Source organism: Leptopilina heterotoma, unplaced genomic scaffold (assembly GCF_015476425.1).
Source record: "Leptopilina heterotoma isolate Lh14 unplaced genomic scaffold, ASM1547642v1 Lhet_120, whole genome shotgun sequence".
Taxonomy (NCBI): Eukaryota; Metazoa; Arthropoda; class Insecta; order Hymenoptera; family Figitidae; genus Leptopilina; species Leptopilina heterotoma.
Window position 1 is genome coordinate 822,923 of NW_025110838.1, and position 23,619 is coordinate 846,541.

General features: G+C 23.6%; 1 protein-coding gene across 16 annotated transcripts in view; it reads right to left on the minus strand.

Annotated features, from left to right (window-relative positions):
• The window catches only part of LOC122510693 (glutamate-gated chloride channel), a 157,211-nt gene that overhangs the window by 37,468 nt on the left and 96,124 nt on the right, over nt 1–23,619 (minus strand). For 7 of the 16 annotated variants that reach the window (XM_043625580.1, XM_043625570.1, XM_043625560.1 and 4 more), the window contains exons 5-7: nt 20,546–20,710; nt 8,432–8,496; nt 955–1,175 (exon numbers count right to left, since the gene is read on the minus strand). In XM_043625580.1, the coding sequence (XP_043481515.1) occupies nt 955–1,175; nt 8,432–8,496; nt 20,546–20,710 (451 nt within the window). The remainder of the gene's footprint in view (nt 1–954; nt 1,176–8,431; nt 8,497–20,545; nt 20,711–23,619) is intronic. The other 9 variants (XM_043625623.1, XM_043625615.1, XM_043625606.1 and 6 more) reach the window with 2 other exon arrangements.

Below are 23,619 nucleotides of genomic sequence, written 5' to 3' on the forward strand. Positions count from 1 at the left end.
CTCATTTCAGTGAGTAGTAAAAGCCGTTCATAGTCAGACACAATAGTTTGTAATTTTTATATTTAAAAATTTATAGAAATTCAAAAATGTTTCTAATCAATTTAAATCTAGAATCAGTAGTTCAACACTGTTTTTAGTCAGACTGAGATCTACATGTATATGAAATCAGTAGTAAAATCGGTTTCAGTCAGACGAAAAAATTGAGGCGTAGAGTCAGTAGCTTTGGTCTGATATCTTAAGTAGTAATATACTTTTTAAGTCAGACAATCACAAGACAATATTTTCTAGTAGTTGAACATTATTGAAAAATAATTACTTATCAGTAGTAGAAGAAATATTTAGTCAGACTTTTTGTGATTATTCAAAAATATTTGTCCCATCAGTAGTACAAGTAATTATTTAGTCAGACATTTTAAAATTATTTTCCCTTACAGTAGTGTTAGCAATCGTTTAGTCAGACATGTTGAAATTATTATTCCCCTCAGTAGTACAAGCAACTGTATAGTCAGACTTTTAAAAATTATTTTTTCTGTCAGTAGTACAGGCAGATATTTAGTCAGACATTTAAAAATTATTTTTTCTGTCAGTAGTCTAAGCAATCGTTTAGTCGGACATTTTAAAATTATTTTCCCCTTAAGTAATATAAGTAATCGTTTAATCAGACATTTTAAAATTAATTTCCCCATCAGTAGTAAAATTCCAGTACAGTAAGACGAAAAATTTAAAATTCAAAATCTCCTTATAAAAATTTTTCTCTGCACTCAAATATCTCAGATGTTTTCAAGTTTTTTGTCTAAAATTTTCTCTTTACCTCTTAAAAGTAAATATTACAGTCTTGCAAATAAAATTTATATATAAGGAAATTTTAATTTTTTTCCTCCACAAGTCACATCACGTGGTGGAGAGAGAAACAAAAAGTGTAATTTATATATAACGAAATCATCATATGAATACCGCATAAGATAGTTGACAGTGCCATTGCGGTAGATTCGCAATGCAAAGTGGACCGGTATAAGAGGATCCTTGAAGTCTCCGTGCATGATGAAGTACGTGTCTGGGAGCCAGATGTCGTTGTGATGGTGGATCGCGTTCAGAAATTCGTAACGTGATCTGTTACTGTAACGCAATCGTGGATCGTACCACTGCTGCTGCAAAAGGAACTCCACCTCGTATTTCTTGAAAGTTAACAAACAAAGAAATTTTTTTTTTATTCTAAAATATCCGACAATTGTAAATATTAAGGGAAATAAAAAGAAATAGTAATTTATGGCAATGTTATTATAAAAGGACATTTATTTACGATTCTTTCTTTAATCTTCTGTCTAATTAGGTATTTTTGTTACAAAATAATTATCACAGTAAAACGTGAGTTGTTAAATAACGCTAGAATGGATCAAAATAATCTGCAATAGTTTAATCCATGTAGGATTAAATTAACACCAGAAAGGATTAAAATAATCTATTTTGATGTTATTTTTAACTATATGAATGAAATTTTACTTTAAATAAAACACCAAAGTCAACGATTTGTAAAAATTCAACGAATTAAGCTTCTCCAGGGAGAATAGTAAGTTAGTAAGTTAGTAAGTTACTAACTTAGTTACTAACTTACTAACTAACTTAGTAACATAGTTACTAAATTCAATTGTGTTCAAAAATTTTTAAAAATTCTCGTCAAAATTTCAATTCTCTTTATAAATAATAAAATTCTTCTCTGATATTCAATTATTTTACATACACAGGAAAAAAAAAGTCTGACTCCGTTTACACCTTAAATTCAGCCCATGTATTTCACATAAGTCTGTCCTTGTTTAATGGGGCTGACTCCGTTTACACCGTAAATTCAGCCTCGAAAACGGGCTAAAAGTAAAACTTTTTTTTTAGTGTGTAATTTTAATCAAATTCTTGTCAAAATTTTAATTATTTTAAAATTTTTTCTAAAATTCAATGATTTTCAATATCTACTATTTCAATAAAATTTTCCAAAAGAATTCCATAATTAAAAAAAATTTTAATAAAATTCTACGCAAACATTCAATTATTTTCATAAATAACAAAATTTTTTTAAGGAATTGAATTATTTACAATTTTTTTTTTATAAATTTCTTCGCAATAATTCAATTATATTTTCATAAATAATAACATTTTTACAGGGATTCAATTATTTTTATAAATAATAAAATTCTTTTAAAAATTCAATTATTTTCAGAAATAATAAAACTCATTGCAGAATTTCAATTATTTTTAATGCAATTTTAATCGAATTCCTCGAAAAATTGAAAATATTCTTATAAATTTTATAAAAATTCGTCCAAAGAATTTAATGATTTAAAAATTTGTTAATAACATTTTTTATGAGAATTTATTTTCAAGAAACATGAAATTAATAAATTACTTATTTTTGTATTTAAAATTTAAATAATTGAATTCTCGTAGAAAGTACTAATAATAATGGTTTTAAAAAAATCTTTCAGTTAAAATTTTAGATTATAATTAGATATGTGTTTTGATGGTAATTTTAGTTTCATCCGTGATAATTAAATATTTCTTGTAAGATGGTAATCAAGTGTCATCTAACGGACATTTATTTTATTACTAAAATTTTTTTTTTAATTTTTTTTTTGTGAAATAAATGATATCGAATCTCTCTGTAGCTCAATTGGTTAGAGCATCCTACCGGCAATAGGAAGGTTCTGGGATCATACCCCAGCGGTGAGAGACGATTCATTTTTTTCAGAAACCATGCACAAAATTAAAATAAAAAGAAATTATTAATTTCTGCCTTATCGATATGATAAGTAAAATAAATGTCCGTTAGATGACACTTGATTACCATCTTACAAGAAATATATAATTAGGTATTACAAGCATTATAACGTGGATTTTTAGAAATAATTAAATTTTGAAAAAGTTTCAAATTAAAATCATTGAAATTCTTAACTTTTCATATTTTTGACAAACAATTCTGTAGAATTAATTCTTTTTTAAAGTTTAATAGGACTTTTATTAAAATTATTTCAAGTTTTTATTTTGAATAATTTATTTAATTGCAGAATTTCCGAATAATTGAAATTTTGTAAAATTGAATTGTAAACGAATGAATTTGATAATTCTCAAAGAACTTTTTTCAAAATTATTAAAAAATAATCGATTTATTGAAGAATTTTAGTTAAAAACACTAGAAAAAAAATTTAATTTTAGAGAAGTTACAAATTATTGCAAAAATTCAATTATTTTCAAGAGCAATAAAATTCTTCTTAATGATTCAATTATTTTTACTAATAATAAAACTCATCGCAGCGTTTCAATTATTTTTCATACAATTATAATTGAATTCCTTGAAAAAAGTAATTATGTTTATGCAATTTTTAATAAAATTGGACAAAAGAATTCAATTATTTAAAAATTTGTTAATAAAATTCTTTATGAGAATTGAATTTTGAGAAACATTGAATTATTCAATAAATTATTTACTTTTGCATTTAAATAATAAAATTCTTGTAGAATTTTCTAATAAAAATTGATTTTCATTTCATAAAAATGAATTTCAGTTAACATTTTAGATTATAATTGAATATTAAAAGCAATATAACGTGAATTTTTACAAATAATTGAATTTTGAAATTAATTTTCATGAAAAAGTTTAATTGAATTTTCTTTTATATTATTTGAAGTTTTTATTTTCTAATATGCATTTAATTAAAGAATTTAGGAATAATTGAAATTTCGTTAAATTAAATATTATAAACAAATGAATTTGAAAATTGCCAAAGAACTTTTTCGAAAATTATTAAAAATAATTGATATAAAGTAAAATTGTAGTTAAAAATTTTTGAAAATAATAATTAAATTGAAATAATGAAAACAATTTTGAAGAAGTAAAATAATCTTATAATATAAAATAATGATTTTATTACTTGGTCATCTTAAATTATTATAAAATATGAAGAAATCGATCACTCCGAGTCGAAGACTCGGAGTTATCGATATTTTCATGTTTTACAGTAATAAAAAAATTTAGTGAACTAAAATTTCATTCATTGTAAAAATAACACCAAAATTGATTATTTTAATCTTTTTCGGTGTTAATTTAATCTGCAACACTTTTTAATACCTCACGATTTACTGTGAAGATACTTATTAATTAAATTATATGATTTTAAAAGTTTCTTTTATCATTGGTATTTAATATTAATAATAATTAATATTAATTATGTTCATTTAATTTAGGCATTAAATAAAATTAATTAAATTTATTAAAAGTTAATAGTAAGAAATATTAAATTAAAAATATTAAATCAATTAAATATAAAATTAAGTATTAAAAATTATAAAATAAGTAAAAAATTTGTGTATTCAAATCATAATGTTTGTAATTATAACAACACTCAGTGATATAACTGATTGAAATGCAATTAATCCGTGTCAGGGTTGGAGGAATGTATTACTACATCAAAATAATGTTACAAAACTGAAATGGCAAAATTTAATTGGCCACATAATAAAAATATCGCTGATTATTACGAGTGTCCTTTACTTCTGATTTATTTTATTGAATATTGTTTTAATTAACATCTGATGCTTGAATTATTTTATAACGAAATAATTCAAATGAAAATATAATGAAAGGTATATATATATAATACAAATATTTCCTTAAACGAGAGGAACAGCAAACTTGCTGAACTTGTCGAAAAGTACGATAGTGAATTTCATATATAAACCTATATAGTGTATGATATGTATAAACTATACAGACATTTCTACACCTAATGGAAGCACTCGACTTACAGTTGAAACAACATATTTGCATTATGAGCTTTATGTATGCTCTACTAGTCATGCATTTTCAAGAGAAACTCTTAACAAGATTAATTTTAGCTAAAAGTTGATATTTTGTCATCAAGTGTGTAAGAGTGAAAAGTTATTTTTGTCCTACCTGCACGGAAAGTATGTCATTTCGGGCACTTAAGGCGGGCGCAAAGTAACACATTACGCCCGGGAGTGGGGGAAGCGGGCGGAAAAGTATTTTGCGCCCGCTTGTATGACGTCAGCGGGCGGTAAAGTATTTTCCGCCCGCTTCCCCTACCTCCGAGCGGGCGGAAAAGTATTTTGCGCCCGCTTGTTAATTATTCGATTTTCTTCATTAAAATGCGACATTTTCGACTTTCTTTTTATGTTGACTATAGAACTGCAAACATTTTCAACTTGTTTTATTTTGTCTATAAAAATTTGCAATTTTTTTTTTATTTTCTCTAAAAAAAATAATGAGACATTTGGTTTTGTTCCCATTTCGTTTATCAAAATTGTCAATTTTAAAAGTTCTTGTTTCAGTTTTGTTCAATTATTAATTACTACGTTCTAAATAAATACTATGTTTCCAGAATACATAGTTTTTTATTTCTATTTTAAAACTTCTATCATTATAAACTTCATTCGATGTAATGTTTATATAGAGCTTAATTTTTAACTAATATGAGCGTTTAATCGTGCGTGCCCTCAATGTCATACTTTCCATGCAGTTAGGACAAAAAATTATGTTCGCATCATGGGCGCAAAGGTGATTACGACTTTGGCGAAATTTCGGGACCTCGGGGACACTTTCGCTCCCTCGGCTTCGCCTCGGGCGCGAAATTGTGTCCCCTCGGTCCCTTCATTTCGCCATCGTCGCAATCACCTATTTTGCGCCCTTGTTACGAAAATAACTATTTTGGTTTATATGAATCGTCGGTTTAAGTATAATAGTAGAGGGACAATTTTCTGTCAGACAATGCATTAGATAATGTAGAGGAATATTGATGAATCACTAAAATAGAGAAGAGTTTTTAGACAAATTTGTTGTCAAGTGGAATTTAAGTGATAAATGGAATATTTAGTTGAATATTTATATTTACATTTGTTTTCTAATCCACGTTTTGAAAATTTAATAAGTAGTAAAATATAGTTTTAGTCAGACAATGATATGAATTTTTTAAATTTTGATGAATCAGAGTAATGGAGGAGAGTTTATGATGAGTTGTTGTCAAGTGAAAATTTAGTAGTAAACAGAATATTCAGTCAGACTATAAACCTTGTTTGGAAAATTTAATGAGTAGTAAAAAACATTTTTAGTTAGACAGTGGTCTAGATTTTTAAAATGAAAAGTCCTGGCAATTTTTTTATTCAAGTGTAAAAAAAAAAGATCTAGTCAGACCAGTAATTTCAAAATTAAACTGTAAATTAATTCAGAAGTAATAAAATATATATATTTGCAAATAGCGGAGCCGATTAGAAATCAGTAGTAAAAAACTTATTTAGTCAGACAAAAGTAAAAAAAAAAATGATGAGAGAGGCACATCCAGTCAGATTTTTAATTCTTAATTTACACTTTAAATTAATGCGCAAGTAATAAAAGATAGTTTTGATTAGTCGAGTAAATTGAAATTGGAAATCAGTAGTAACATACTTATTTAGTCAGACGAAGGAAAAAAAATTTGTCAGACGAGTCAAAACTAGATATAGTCAGACGTTCAATTTTTAATTTAAATTATAAATTAATCCACAAGTAATAAAATGTAGTTTTAATTAGTCGAGAAAATTGAAATTGGAAATCAGTAGTAACAGACTTATTTAGTCAGACACAGAGAAAAATTGACTCGCAATAGTAGAGAATATATTATGTCCAGCTTATTGAATTTTGTGTAAAATATTTTTTTTAACAGAATAAAGTTAATTATTCAGTTAAATTTATTAAAATATGTAATCAGTAGTAAAAGTGTTTTTAGTCAGACAATTCTTTCTTTCAACTGTGAATAGATTTCTCAGTAGTCGAAAAAAATACATCTGATAACTGATTTCTTTTTTTCGATTAATATTCTATTTGAATATTGTTTAAAAATTCGGACAGTGCTTTCTCTCTCTCACACACAATTCCGGTTTAAGCCTATGTTATCGTTGGATTATACTGGCTGGCTCTTCGATCTCACGTGCCCAGATTGTTCACATTTTACAAATCAGCTTATCTGCTGTGACGTATCTGTCATGGCATTAAGTGAGATTCAATGTGCATGGTTTGGAACTTAAGTGTAATCTCAAATTTGCACCTCTATACTCCCCATCCCTTGTAAATGCAAAATTCATGAACCAAATAAATAGATTTTCTTTTATTCTTTTTTTCCTCGAGTAGATAAAAAAGTATCCACCGAATCGTCTTTGAATTAAATTTACAGTTCGATCAAATTAGTTAAATTTTTAAATCAGTAGACCTTTGGAATTTTTAAAATAAACATTTCTCTAACTATTTAATTTTGATAATTTATTTATTATAATTTTATTTATAATTTTCTTTTCTTTTCTTTTCTTTTCTTTTCTTTTTATTTAAATATTTAATTTTTTTTTCAATAAGAAAAATTTTACTAAAACAATTCTATAAGTTTGCACATTTTTTTTTTTTGGCAATCTTCTAAAAATAAAATCAAACCCATAAAAATTGCAAAGAGAAATTGTCGCTCTCGTAAAGAATGATGAAGAAGATGCTTGTATAATTTAAAATAAACCGAGTTGAAAAGTATTTGAAATTTAAATACAAGATTTTATATATAAACACACACACACACACACAGTGGTAGAGTGAAAATTCAAAGGATTTTTAAAAAGGAATTCTAAAAGATGAAAATATAAAAATACTTTGATAAAAAAATTATTATAGAAAACAAAAAAGTAAGGAACTTAATGTTTCCATTTCCCATTTAATATTCCCAAAAAGCTAATAACACAAAAGAATGACCGAAACAACGAAAAAGCATTATCGTTTTTCAAAACATCTGAATATGACATATTAACAAACAAAGAAAAAAAAGGAAAAACGAATTTCACGATTAAAAAATAAAAATTCAAAAACATGGACATTTCTTTTTATGCAAAAATATCAAATGTCAAAAGGATGAGAAAAATTTGTTTTCAAATAATTCTGATTTATTTTTCAATTTGATAAATTTCTTCTCACATTTGATAAAAAAAAGGAATTCAACCCTGAAAAAAATATTTTTAAAAGTAATAATAACAACAACAATAATAAAAATAATAATAATAGTATTATTAATAATAATGGTAATAATTTTACATTTAAATAAAATATAAGTAAAGCAATAAAATAATGTAAGAACGTTTTATTTATTTATTTATTTATTTACCAAAGTTTGGGGAATTATTCTTCAAGAAGTTAATTATTTATTTACTTTAAAAAAATCCATTAAAACATCAATAATTCAATAAAAAATAATAAATCAATAAAAACAATTGACAATTGTTTCGTGAAAAATTCTGGGAACATTCAAATAATATTATTATTATTTTTATTATTATTATTTAAATATTTATAAAATATATATAAGAATTAAATACGAAAAATTAAAAAATGATTTATAGATATCAAAAGAAGAATGCAAATTACCAAACTGGACTCGTCGGGTGATGCGAGACTCAAGAGCAGTACACTCACGTTAACGGTCAAGGTTCCTGTAACAAGAGCAAAAATGTCTAAAGTCTTGAAAGAGGTTAATTTTTTTTCTATTTTAAAACGAAAAACAGAAAAAACAACTTGCAATACAAAAATTGCTGACTAAAGTGGGGGTTTATAAATTTTATTCCCAGTCAGTTCATAAAATGAAAGGGCGTTGAGAGAACGACTTTTTTTTTTTAATGTTTTGAATGTCTCTTTCAACGCATTTCGAAGCTCGTTTCTCCCAACGATGTCTCTTCACTTACGAATCTCTCTGAGCAAAGATAAGCACACTTCGAGATACTCAAAGAGCAAGAATTTTCACAAAAATACGAAATCAATGAAAGAAGCATTTTCAAGTATTTTACTACCTTTTAAAAATATTTTTCTTCTCCATGTTAACTTTTATGTCAAGGTTAATTTAACGTGTATAGAATAGAAAAAAAAAATTCTTTTAATTTCAAAAATATATAAAGAAACACAAGAATAAAATTGATAATTAACAAGTGAATAAAACTGAACGATTTCGATTAGTATTTAAAATAAAAACTTACAGAAAAATAAATATTAATAAATATGCGATTATATGAATATAAATTTAAATAAATAAATAAAAAAATAAATATTAAAAAATATTGCAAAAAAATGGATAAATGTTAATAAATATTAACTAATTAATATTTGTTTATTAATGACTCTTTATTAAGCAAAGAAAAGAATGAATAATAACAATCGAATAATTAAATTTATTAAACGAATTCGATTCAGTAGTACGAATTAAAAAAGATTGAAAAATTAAAAAATATTAATAATTATTGCAAAATAGTACAAAAATACTGCAAAGTATTAATAATTATCTTTCTTTCGAACAAAAGGACAATTAATCAATTAATAAATATTAATTAGTTAATTGATAATCCTTTTTTAATTTCAACTACATTTGAATTAGTTTAATATTTTTATATTACATGAATGTAGTTGGAATTAAAAAATATTAAATAATTTTAATAGTTATTAATAAATACTCGAATTATTACAAAAGATTGCAGAATATTAAAAAAATACAATTACAAAATAATAATAATAATTTAAAATATAAAAACCGCTGCCAAGTTGTATTTTTTTATATAATTTTGGTGCTCATTTCATGAACACTTTACTTCCTCATAGAGATAAAAATAATAGAAATATATGAATGACTTTTTATAAATATGGTAAAAGTGATTGAATTTTGAGTCAATCAATGTATTTTTAAATACACTACAAGATAGTTACAATAATTTAATAGTTAAATAAAAATTGTCAATCAAAAAAGTTGAGAAAATGTCATTTTTCACAATTTTTGGTTTTTAAAATACCAATAATTTTGAAATTTATTATCGAATTAGGTTCAAAAATAGGTCAATCGAAGCGTTTTTTAATGCTCTACAAGTTGATAACGATAATTTTAAAGTTACTTCTACGTTTTATAACAAAATTTTCAAAAAAGTCTTATTTTCCAAAATTTTTGATTTTTAAAAGTTTAATAACTCCGGTTAATATGGACGAAAAATGTTCAATTAGGGCTCAAAAGATGCGTCTAAAAAAACTCTACAAAATTATGGAAAAACATTTATAGGTGTCCTAACATTTTTTTAAAGTTATGGTCAAAAAACGTTTTTTTGCAAAATTAAAAATCAAAAAAAAATTTAGTTAAACTTTATTAATATATCAGAAAGTACTCTCGCTTTATGTCCGCAGGTGAGATCTACAATTTAAAAAAAAATTCAACTCAAAAGCTCTTCATGATTTCGAGATATTTATGAAAATGTGATGTTTACACACACACACACACACACACACATACGGAATGACATTTTTTAAAAATGTCATTTTTGAACTCCTGAGGTCAAATAACATAAAGATATGTCAAAAAATCGAACTCGAAAAATTTCGGTATTACAATACTTCCTCTATGAGGAAGTAATAAATAAACAAAAGAATAAATAATAAATATATTTAATTTATATTAAAGAATTTCGATCAGTGTGAATAAAAAAATATTAATAAAGAGTAAATATAAAGAAATATTAAGAAATAATTAGGTAAATAATAAATAAATATTTTTTTATGTTTTTTAATATTTTTAAAAAACATAAAAAAATATTTTAAAGAATATGAATAAAAACTAAAAAACTTTGAAAAAAATGGTAATAAAGAGTAATAAATGGAAAATATTTAATAATCAAGTATTTTACATAATTATTTAGTAATTTAATTACTACGGTAATTTCTTTTTCTTCTTTTTAGAGAAAATGAACAAAAATAGTTGCCAATCAAAATGCAATAAAAAAAGTGTGAAAAATTTTCTTTTGCAATAAAAACGAGAGAGAGAGAGAGAGGTGAAAATTTGTAAATTTTTTAATCAAGTATCTCGAAGAGAGGATGCAGTAAACTTTGGTGCTAATGAAGACTTTGAAAAGGTTAACAATGTGAAATAAGATTAAGGTATTTTTTAAACTCTCTATATGCACAGCACACTAATGGCACTCTATGCGTTAAATTTATTATACGATATAGCGAAAGCTTTTTGTTATAGACATGCTGTGCACATGCAGTAGCTGCGGATATAGCAAAATTTACACATCGCAGTTAAAAATTCCCTTTATTTATCCTTTACCAGTTTTTTTTTTTTTGTTTTTTTAAAAATTGTTTTCAAACATTTTATAATCCTGCCTTTTAAAAAAAACAAATTTTTTATTTTCTAATTTTCAAAATAGAAAATTAGTAATTAATATTAATTTTTCACTATAGTTTTTATTGTTTAATTATTTAATTTAGTTTTAAAAAGATTTTGTACAGTATTTTTTTTTCTTCACTTCAAATAAATATTTGTTTACAATAAATAATTTCTCGTTTGGATCAAAGAAATATTTATTTACATTAAATACTAACGTCAAGTATTTATTTGCATAAAATATTTATATTAAATCTCTATAGAAATTAATTAATCAATTTTTTTATTAATTAGATAATTAATCAATTATAAAAAATTAATTAATAGAAATAAAACAAATGTTTATTTTTATCAAATATTTATGTGAAATATTTATTTGCATTTAATATTTGAGAGTTGTGTGAAAAATTGATTAAAAGAGTTTGTAACTGCGATTATAAAAAATATTAATTTTGTAATACATTTATTTTCAATACACCAAAACAGATTGAAAAACGTTTGTTTTTTTTTGTGTTTTTTTTTTGAGTTTTTGTTTTGTATATGATTCCGAGGGATTGATTTTGTTATCCGTAGACGTAGTCATTCTTCAAAATGACAAAGACATTCCAGAACTGTCCAAATAGGAGAGAAGGGCTAATGACAAATATGACGGTTCCATTAACGTAGTAGGAAATGTTTTTGAAAGGCTTCATTAATGTTTGCTCATCGAGTAGTGTGACAACAAATATGATCTATAAGTATTCGCATTGTTGTAAATAATTATATATACGGTACTTTATAATTCATGTAATATAGAATTATTTCTGTATTAATATAATCAATTCGATTAATCTCTTCTTTCAGTGAAGAAAAAAAATTTTTTGCTTCAATTTAAATGAACTTGCTTTGATTATTGTTAAATGAATAATTATTTATTTGTTATCAAAATATAATTACTTGCAGCAAATATTTATTTGTTTTATATTATAAATATTTAATTCAAATAAATAATTTGTTTGGATCAAATAATTTTTTGTTTACATATTTCTTTGTCTCAAAAATTTATTTAGAGAAAATATTTTTTCCAACATTTTTATTTTGAAAATAATTATTTACATGAAATATTTACTTGTCTCAAATATTTATTTACATCAAATATTTTTGTCAAAATATTTATTTACATCAAATATTAATTTGCCTCAAAATATTTATTAACATAAATATTTCCGCCAAAATATTTATTTACTTAGAATATTTTCAATAAAATTGCATTGCATCAAACAAATATTGCTTCGAATAAATATTTATTCCATCTAATAAATATTAATTGTTAAAAAGAAATTTATTTTTATCAAGTAAATATTTATTTCCCAATAATCAAAGTTCAAAAGGAAAATAATTCCCTTCTGAGTCCATTTAAAGAAATCAGAGAATTTATTTTTCTCGTCGCGTATACTCTAGTTCCAATAATTACAAATTTTTTTTCCATAAAACATGGAACACAAATAATAAAAATCCAATAATTATATGAAAAAAAAAGAAATTAATAATTGGGAAATAAATTTATCTGCTTCTGCATAATTTTTCGAGCACATTTATTATCAGTTTGTCAGTGAAACAATGAAGTGATTGATTTTCCATGAGTGTAGGAAAATAATTGGAAGCAGAATATAAAAGGAACGGAAAAGGGTATTATCCACAAACATCGAAGGATATCAAAGAGTAAATTATTTTTTTTTCGGTGAACGTGAAAATTGTTTAACACCTTTTGTCAATTTTATTAAATGATTTTCATCTCTTTTTTTGCTTTTCATATTTCTTTTCACTATTTTCAGTGCGTGAAATTTCTAACTACCGAAGATAATTAAATCACAATTATAGAATTTTCCTTTTGTTTACATAAAAAAGGGGGAAAATTAAAATTTTCTTTCGTTTTTTTAGTGAAAAATTTTCTCTATAAAAAATTATTTCTTATTATTTTTTATTAAGACTGATTCTTATTATGTTTGATTTTTAATTAAATTGAATTGAATTTTTTTTTAATTGAATCACTTCTGAATGTTTTAATTTTCCTTTTTGTTTTGAAGAAAATTTCTTTAGGCCTCAGTGTATTCATTTATTATCTTTTGTGGACAGGTTCAATTTTACTGTACAAAATAGTTTTAGAGGATGTCACGAATTCAATATATCGAATTTCACTTTGGAAAGATTGTAAAGCATATTTCTTTTTTAGACTCCATTTAGCAAATTGAATTCGAAAGGGGTAATAAAAAATGGAAAATGTTATTTTGCATAAGGCCCAGTATCGACAAAAGTTCCATTTAAAAGTAAATTATTATATTTCAATATTGCGATAAATATTTACGGACACTGAAGATTTTCACTGACTCGAAAAGAGACTTTAAATTTCCTTTTACTAATATATTGTTATCTATTAAGTATTAATGAATCAATTCTTTTTATTTCAATAATTATTTAATTTTTAATTATAATAATAATTACAAAACAATGAAAACCGTTGAGATTTGTGTTGAAAATTAAATAAATTAGAATTTATATCAATAAGAAATTTTTTTCAATTAATAAATTATACTGTAAGTCATCAGGAGTCAAATTCATTAATTTACTTTTGAAAAAATAATAACAGTCAAACAGATCGATTAAAATTTTTCTTCAGTAGTAAATTTCGTTTTTATTTAGACTTATTAATTGTTTTGTATTATTATTCCAGTAGTAAAAGCCTTTTAGAGTCAGACAAATCGATGAAAATTTATTTATAATTTATAATCAGTGGTGAAAGTATATTTTTAGTCAGACGGATAGATTTTAGTTGTTTGGCATAATGTTGTTTCAGTAGTAAAAGACATCTAGGGTCAGACATATTGATTAAAATTTATAATAAGTAGTAAAAGTCTGTCACTAGTCAGACGGACGTTTCTTCATTGTTTTGTAATTATAATTCAAGTAGTAAAAAGCCTTTCAGAATCAGACAAAACGATTTAAATTTAGAATTAGTAGTAAAAGTTTATTTTTAGTCAGCCTGGTGATTTTAGTTGTTCAGCATTATGTTATTTCAGTAGTAAAAGACTTCTAGGGTCAGACATAACGATTTAAATTTAGCACTAGTAGTGAAAGTCTCTGGTTTTAGTCAGACGGACGTTTTTAATCGTTTCACATAATATTATTTCAGTAGTAAAAGAGTTCCAAAGTCAGACATATGGATTTAAGTTTAAAATCAGTAGTAAAAGTCAATTTTTAGTCAGCCGGACGATTTTTATTGTTTATTATTATTATTATTTGCTATAAAATTAATTTTCACATAAATAAAAAATTAAACTAATTCCACAGTTTCTTTAAAAATGTATTTGTTCTAAATATAAATGAAAAAATAAAAAAAACAGAATACGACACAATTAAACTAATGTCAGAGTAAATGAATGTTGAAATTACTCTATAATATATTGATAGTACAATTTTAATTAAATTCAGCTAAAGTTAAATTAAGTTTTCGTTTAAAATAAAATTAACTCTGTCCAATGTTGGACATTCAGGTGGATTGCAAATATATGAAGACAAAAGAAAGAGTGAATGAAGTTTCAAGAAATGTGAATAAGCAAGAAAATTGAAACAATTGTGATTATTTTTTTTTAAAATCTTTCATATAATTTAGTTGTATAACATTCACAATTACGTGTCAAGTGCACTTCAATGAAATAATTATTTCTTTCCAAAAAACTTTTACTTCAAAAGAGCGAAAAATTTCTGTATGAAAATTATTAAACAACTTCTTAAAGTACTGATACGTCACTAGTTCAATTATTCCTATAGTAATTAAATTTTGTATTATGATTAAATTTTGTATAGTAATTAAAATTTCCCATAAAGTACAGAGTGGAACTTTTAGTTAGATTTAACTTTAATAGATTACTTTTCTGAAAAATGATAAATCACTGTTGAAATAAAATTTCAGTAAGAATCATATTTTTTAGTGGTGCAAAAATCTTTTAGTTAGGAAGAGTAATTTTTTAAGGATTAGTAGTAAAAATCAGGTTTTAGTCAGACGGACGTTTTTTTTTTAAGTACAAAAAAGCAAAAATAGTCAAGATAATAAATTTTACTCTATAAAAATAAATTTTAAAATCAGTAGCATAAATCTGCTTTAGTGAGACAAATACAGTAAAAAATTTGCATCAGTAGTAAAAGTTGTTTATAGTCGGCCCAGAAAATTTTCAAATGGTTAAATTGTTTACAAATTCCTCTTGCGTACAGTATTGCTCGTAAAATATTGAAATTCAATTCGACAAATAACATTAAAATTCATTATCAGTAGTTAAAGTCAGTTTTAGACAGACGTAATCTTCTAAATTGCCCATCAGTAGTAAAAAGATTGCTTCAATCAGACAAAATGTTTACAATTCTTGTAATTTTAGTAGCAAGCGGTAGTAAAAAAATTTCATCAACAATCGGATCTTTATGATTCCCGTAAATTTTTTTCTCCTATCAGTAGTAAAAACCAATTTAGTCAGACATTCATATTTATTGAATTATTTACTCGACATTATTGAAAAACGATAATTAATATTATTTTACAGAGAAAAAAAAGTGACATTATTATAAAATGGTAATAAAAGGATTATTATGAAAAAATCATTATTTTGAAAAAGGAAAGGAAATTTATATTATTTTAAAGAGGTGAAAAATGAAATTTTTTATCAAGTTTTTAGAATGACATTATTTTAAAGAGGTGAATAAATATATCAGCATTTGAACTCAATGAGTTATGACAGGAGAAAAAATTCAAGCAAAAAAGTAATCGATATGAATGATATTTGACAAAAAATGCGGTGAAACGTTGACGTTTTCACGGGATATATATATAAGGAGTTGGGTAACAGGCATTAACCCTATGATCCGCTGAGCACGAAACAAGCCATGCAATTTGATAAGGGTTTTGCTATTGCCAGCGACCACGTAATTCTATCGGAATACAGATTCATAATCCTGTTGTTGTTGAGTTGCACGCTTTTGTTTTCACCAACACACAGTATAATTTCAGCGTTGCTTTTTTTGCATATATTTATCATATTTTACCTACATTTTTAATGTAGGTAAAAGCTTAAAGCTAGACAGGGAATTTTTTTTTTTATCGTTTACAGAACATTTCAAGGTTTTTATAGGTTTACAAGGTCGTTACTTTGACTCGTTGACAAAATCGTTATACTTAATTTACATTTTATTATGTGTTTGTACAGGTTTTGCGGACAAAAAATATGTGACAATTAATGTTTTTCCTAATATATTTTTCTGTAATTTTTTTTTCTTCTTTCTAAATTGTGTTTTTCGTCTAACTAAAATTTGTTATTACTACTAATTTCTTGAAATTCGGTAGAATATTTCTTTTTAATTGCTCTCCTAGATTGTAAATTTTGGTGTCTGACTAAAATTTTCTATTACTACTAATTTTCTGCAATTTGGTAAAAGATTTTTTTTTAATTTGTAAGTTGCATTTTCTACAATCTGACAATGAATTGCTTTTACTACTTGGAATTTAAGAATTTGACAATTGAAAATAAAAATAAAGAAAATTAAATCTGTCTGTAACTATATTTTTCACTAAAAACGTTTTTTGGCAAATTTGTAAGTAAAAATTTTTACACTCAAACAAAAAGTGATTTCTTCTACTTATAATATGTTAAATGTAATTTAAATGTTTGTCTGACTAAAAATAATTTTTTCTACTGTCAAAAAATAAATTTTTCTCAAAATTTGAACCAAGATTCGAAATTAATTATAATTAGGTAATCTTACTACACATTACTCTCAATTAAACATTAATAAAAACTGACCAATTAAAAAGTATCTATTAAAAAATTGTAAAATGAATAATAAAGTACAGCAGGAAAAATTCCGATTTATATTTCTGGAACAATTAATAAGAAATCAATTCGTTTTTACATATATCTGAATTTACGACATTGATCGAGAACATTGAATAAAAAAAAGGGAAAAAAGAATTGTACTTCAAATCTCAGTCTCTAGGTTTGAAATTCTTTGAATCCAATAATTAAATTCTTTTATCGTGAGGGACTTTAATTAATCGTTAAGCTCAGTAATATCAAGTAACTCGCATATGGAAAATTCGATAAACTGATGAATGAAAAATCCTCATTTTCTAATCGAGAAAAAAAAATAATTTACTCCAATAATTATTGATTTTCTTTTCTAATAAATAGACATGGTATATTTGTGTATTATGTTGTTGAAACGAAATAATTTCAATCTCGACAAATATAATTGGAAAAAAAAATTACAATCATCAAACTGAAAAAAATTAAAGTAAACATAATGATGAAAATAAATATGAAAATAATGAAAATGAAAATGGAAAAAATACAAATACCAATCGCAAAATAAAATAAAAATAAAAAATAAAAAAAATTGAAACTAAAATGCAAAAATTCTCTGCTTGTATATTTTGAATAAATAATAAGTAAATAAATAAAAGTAAAATAAAAAATTCAGAATGCAAAGTAAAATAAAAATAAAATACAAAATATGTAAAGTAAAATAAAAATGAAGAAACAGAATGAAAAATGAACTAAGTAATAAAAATAGAAAATGAAAAAAATAGAAAATAAAAACAAATACAGAATAAAATAAACAGAAATGAAACTATTTTCGAAAACCAAAAAATATCTCTTCCAAGAAAATCGAAGAAGAATTTTTTGATTTTCGAGACAAAAAGTATGGAAAATGGATTCAAAATTGAGAAAAGATGAATAATAAAAAAATATTTTGTTTTCAGTGCAGAGCGTTTAAACATCGACATTCCTGCGCACATAAACAAAATAACAATAGTGATAAGTATATTTTTTCATTATTCAAAAATTGAATAATTGTCACTTGCAATGTTCTCTTTTATAATTATTCTCTTAATTAAGCTTGCCACTAACAATATTGTAAACAAAAGACACAACCTACTTTAAAACACATTTGAAATAATATATTTAAATTTATAGTGCAACTTCTCTCAAAATTCATAATGTTATATTATACTTATACGTTTATTAAGTTTGAGATGAAATTTTCTCCTCTTTTCAAAACATTGCAAGTGACTTTCAAGAGAGATGTTAATGTTACAATTACACACACACACACACGAAAACACAAATTGGAAGTTTTTGAAGCGCGCGAGGAATGAGAATTAATTTATTAAAGAGTCAGTGCAAATTTTCATAATGTAGAGGATATTTCACATTTCTACCATTTATATATATATATATATATAGAGAGAGAGAGAGAGAGAGAGAGAGAGAGAGAGAGAGAGAGAAAATATAATGACAATGTCTTTGTTTTATGGCTCGAGAGGTATTTGTGTTTGTGTTGAACGGAAGTGTTCGTGCAAAATTTGGATAATGAAAGGAGAGGGGAAATATGGATTTCATGAAATATTAACTAGATTTTCTATCACTTTTGTAATTTTTGCGATTGTTTTTCCAGTATTTTTAGTTTTTTACTATTTCAAAATGGGATTTTTACTATTTTTTTTCTAAGTTTTTCTATTTAGTATTTACTATTTAGTTTAATTTTTTATTTTAAATTTAATTTACTATTTAGTTTTACTATTTTTTCTATTTTTACTATTTCTACTTTAATACAGATAAAAATAGAGTATAGATTTTATTAAATTTACTTTTTTTTATTATTATTTATATGTAAAATCGAAATATTTATTATTATAATTATTTATTACAGTAAATGATAAATGCCTGAAGGGCACTTTAATTTGTAAGTCCGTTCACTGTTTAAATAAATGATTAAGTAAAATTAGTAGATAAATAATTAAATGCCATTCAATTACATTTTTTAATTTACTTATTTTTTGAATTGAATATAAAAAATAAATAACTAAATAATACTAAATTATTAATTTATTTACTAATTTGTGGTTTGAATTATTTATACTTTATTCATTTATTAATACAGGTCGAACTTTTACATTAAAAAAGTTTGAATAAAAATTCCGTACTTAAATTTTATTTTTCAAAAATTTTGATTCTTCAAATAAAAAACATCCAAAAAGTGATAAAATAAAATTTATTATTACTACTTTTTTTATGTTTTTAATACAAATTTTTTACAATTTAAAAAGTTGATAGAATCTAGTAAACATCAATGTACATCAAAAGCGAGATTGAACATTTTTATTTTTTGACAGATACAATTATTATGCTATATACTGTCAAAAAATAAAAATTTAATTTTGTCAATGTTTAAAATTTTCATTTTTTATATTTTCAAATGAACAATTTCTCTAAAGAACAGATTTTTATTCCTGATTCAAGCTGTCTTCGATACTTCTTAAAATTTTTGCATTAAAAGTTAATTTTTGTAAAATATTGTTTGAGAGAGAAAAAAATATTTCAAATATAAATTATTTTAGCCATTATTGAGTAATTTTTGTTTTAGTTACTATTGAATATCGAAAACACTGCATTTTTTTATTTTATTCTACGATGCAAAGTGAAGTAAATTATCTAATTTTGTATAAAAAGGTTAATAAATAATTTATTTTTTTAATATTTGAAACAAGGTAATTATAGATACTTAGTATTTTTTTATTCCAAATTTTATTTTTATTCAAAATAAATTTTGAATATTTATTATAATAAAAATTATAAAAATACAGAAAAATAAATATAGAAAAATTAGAGTAAATACTAAATAATTATAAATTTTAATTTATGAATTAATAAATAATTCTTTCTATATTTAAAAAAGGCGAATAAATATTTTTTTAATTTCAAATTATAAATATATTTCATTATAAATAGAACAAATAATTTGTTTAAAAAACGTATTTAAAATACGTTTTTTATTTTATTATTGTTTTACTTTAAAATAAATCATCATTAATTTTAGCTTTACCTATAGAGTTTAAACTAAACTATTTATTCTACTCTACTTCAAAATCAGAAATAAAAATAAATACTCGAAATACTTGTGAAAAAGAAAATAAAAAAAAAACATTTTTTTTTTTGGGTAAATAAAACTAATCTCTACAAGATATTCTCGCTCGACATAACTTGAAATCCGTTTGACATGTTTGATAATACGAAACGTTTTTCTATAAATAGAGCACAAAAATGGAAACATTTTTTGACAATGAATTATTATCAAACTGACATTTTTGAAGCGATGGAAAAATAAGTAGTAGTAAGAGAGTTGTTATCGATCAGACAGCTTGATCAGCAATAGAATGTGAAGAGCGATAGGGTTATTATATATTTTTTTCCATATTTTTTTTTTTTTTTTGCAAAAATGGTGATAAGGATTATCTATATAGGTTATAAATTAGCAGTGGGACGGACCGCGAAGGTGAGTGCGATGGAGTTCGTGCTGCGTGTACTGGTTTTTGTTCTGGTTGTTGTTCTCATTGGGGTCGTAAGCGGTTGTTGACCGATTAGACACTTCGGTCGCATCACCAGGCCATCGCATTCCGCAGCAGAAATCCGCATCTGTAACACCCAACAGCCCTTGCCCACGTTGCAATACCCACTTTTTTTTCATTTTTTCTTTTTTTTCGAAAATACTTTTTTTTGTATTTTCAATTTTGTGTGAAATTTTTACTTATTTTTTTTTAATTTTCTTCATTTTTCTTAATTATGTCAATTCTCAATTTTGTAATTTAATCAATTAATAATTTTTTTTATTGCAATTTTTCAATCGGGTAATTTTTTTTAATTTTGTACTGTTTTATACTTTTAATTTTGTAATTTCTAAATTTTACTAATTTATAATTTTGACTTTCTTAATTTTTAATTTCGCACATTTTTAATTTTTGTATTATTAATTTTTGATATATTTTAGATTTTTGTACTTTTTCTACTTCTGTAAATTTGTAATTTTGCAATTTTTTTAATTCTGTAATTTTATACCTTTTCAATGTTTAGATTTTTAATTTTTTAATTTTGCACCTTTTCAATTTTCATGTGTTTAATTCAAAAAATTTTTACATTTTTGTAATTTTGAATTTTTGTAATTTTTGTAATTTTAGTAATTTTGTAATTTTGTAATTTTGTAATTTTATACCTTTTCAAGTTTTCTATTTGTATTGTAAAATTTTAAAATTACAAGAGTATTAACTCTTGAAATTTTAAAATTTTGTAATTTCTGAATTTTTTTTCTGTATTTGTAATTTTCTATTTTTTAGATTTTCAAATTTTGTGCCTTTTCAAGTCTTATATTTTTACTCTTGCAGTTTTGAAAGTTTCTAATTTTGTACTTTTTAACTTTAAATTTTCTAATTTTCAAATTTTGTATACTTTTTTAATTTTTCAATTTTGTAATTACGTACATTTTTAATTTCTATACTTTTTAACATTGTAATTTTTCTTGCTAATATTAATCGTTTGAAAAAATATTTTTAATTTGGTAATTTCTTACTTTTAAATTTAATTATTTGAAAAAATATTTTTAAGATGAAAAAATATTTTTTTTATTATAATAAAGAAATGTATCACCTGACCACTACCTTATTGTACCTGTTGTCATCAAAAAAATTTGTCTTTCAGGGTTCAACATTCAAAGGGCAAGCTTCCTTCAGTTTTTGGTATTATTTTCGTCCCAAATAAAAAAATTTTTCCCATTTCTTCAATTCAAAAGAAATTTTAAGCACCGTAAATAATTTTTCAAATTATACAAATAATTAATTTAGTGACATATTTTTAAAATTGTATTTTGCTTCGATTTTTTTAAAAAGAAATTTTTTCTTAAACTTTAGATTTTATTTAATTTTTTTTTAGGCACAATTCAGAATTTTCGTTTGCATCTAAAATGGAAATTTAACTGAAAATGAAAAAATTGCCAAAAAAACTGAAAGAAATTGTCCCTTTGAGGCGATTGTTGTCATAAAAAAAAGAAATTATTCAAATGTGCCAATTGAACAATTTTCTTTTTTTTTAATAAAATGTGTTTTCTATTATATGCATCAATCCTATTAGTGTATGGAAAAAATGTCTACATTATTATTTATCAAATAGAGAAAAAATTATAGTATAAAAATCGTGTGTTTCTAAATAAAAAATTAAATTTCTTTTCTTTCGTCATTAATTTTTCAATTATTTTATTTTCCTCTCATTTTCATTTTTTTCATTCATTTTAAATTTTTTGCAATTATTTTTACTGTTTTTGCACTTATTTTTATTTTTTTCAGAAATCTTTTCACTTTTTTGCACACATTTTAATTTTTTTTCCCATTTATTTTCCCTTTTTTAAAATTTATTCCCAAGTTTCTTCATTTCTTTCCACATTGAATAAAATACTTTTACATAATTTGAAATTTTATTTTTTAAATAAATCAACAAAAGAAATAAAACTTTTCAATCTTTTGCGATTAAAGAATTTTATTTTTATGTTGTATTTAATAATTTTATGTAACTAAAAATATAATTTTATTTTTTATTTAGAAACACACATATACGAGAAAAGTAATTATTAGAAAATGACTATATATAGAAATATTCCCTAAAAAAAGAAAATTTGTCTGAAATTGAGTGTTAATGGTATTTCACTTGTGATGATGAAAAAAAAAATTTAATAAATGTAAAATAGTTCCCTCATGCCATTGTGAGGTATGTACAATATATATATATAGGTATTTTTCAATCTCAGCTAGTACTGTTCAAACACGTGCGAAGCATTGATTCGCATATACGAGAGAAGAGGATTTCACGAATCTTTATTTAAAATATTCGGTTTACTTATTCTCAATCTAATTTAACTCATTGACAAGGGGACAATGCTCTTTGAATTCGAAAACTGATTGAATTCGAAAGATACGAATTTTTATTTTTCTAATAGGATTTTTCAAAATGTTTATCTAACGTTTTTTTCAATTCTTTCATTATTTACAGAAAATAAGTTGTTCCATTACAAACGAATTTTTTTCTGGTCGATAAAAGAAGAATTTTCAATTTAAAATATATTGAAAAAAAACTTTTTAATTCTTTTTTCTATTTCCAAAAGTTTAGTTGTTCCATTACGAGTAATGAATTTTGTACCAAGCAATTTTTTTCATCCAACTAACTCTCCTGGCTTTATCCACTGAACCACTTTCTTATTATTCTCAAGAATCCATTCTCTGTATTTTTGGATGACTTTTGTTATTTCATTCCTGTATACTAAAAACTTAACCGTACACTTCGTGAGTTTTAATTCATTTTACCGCCATCACTCACTCTTTCTCTTTCAATAAAAAAAAATATTTGACATCATATAATGTTCGGTCGACAAAAACTGGGTCAGAAATAAGAAATTATTTCTAGCCTTCAGAGAATAATTTTTAATTTTTCCAAATTTGAAAGGAATTTTTTTTTAAATTAAATAAAAGAATTAATTATTTTAATTTCTAGAAATTTATTTCCTCGCTTTTCAAATAGTACTG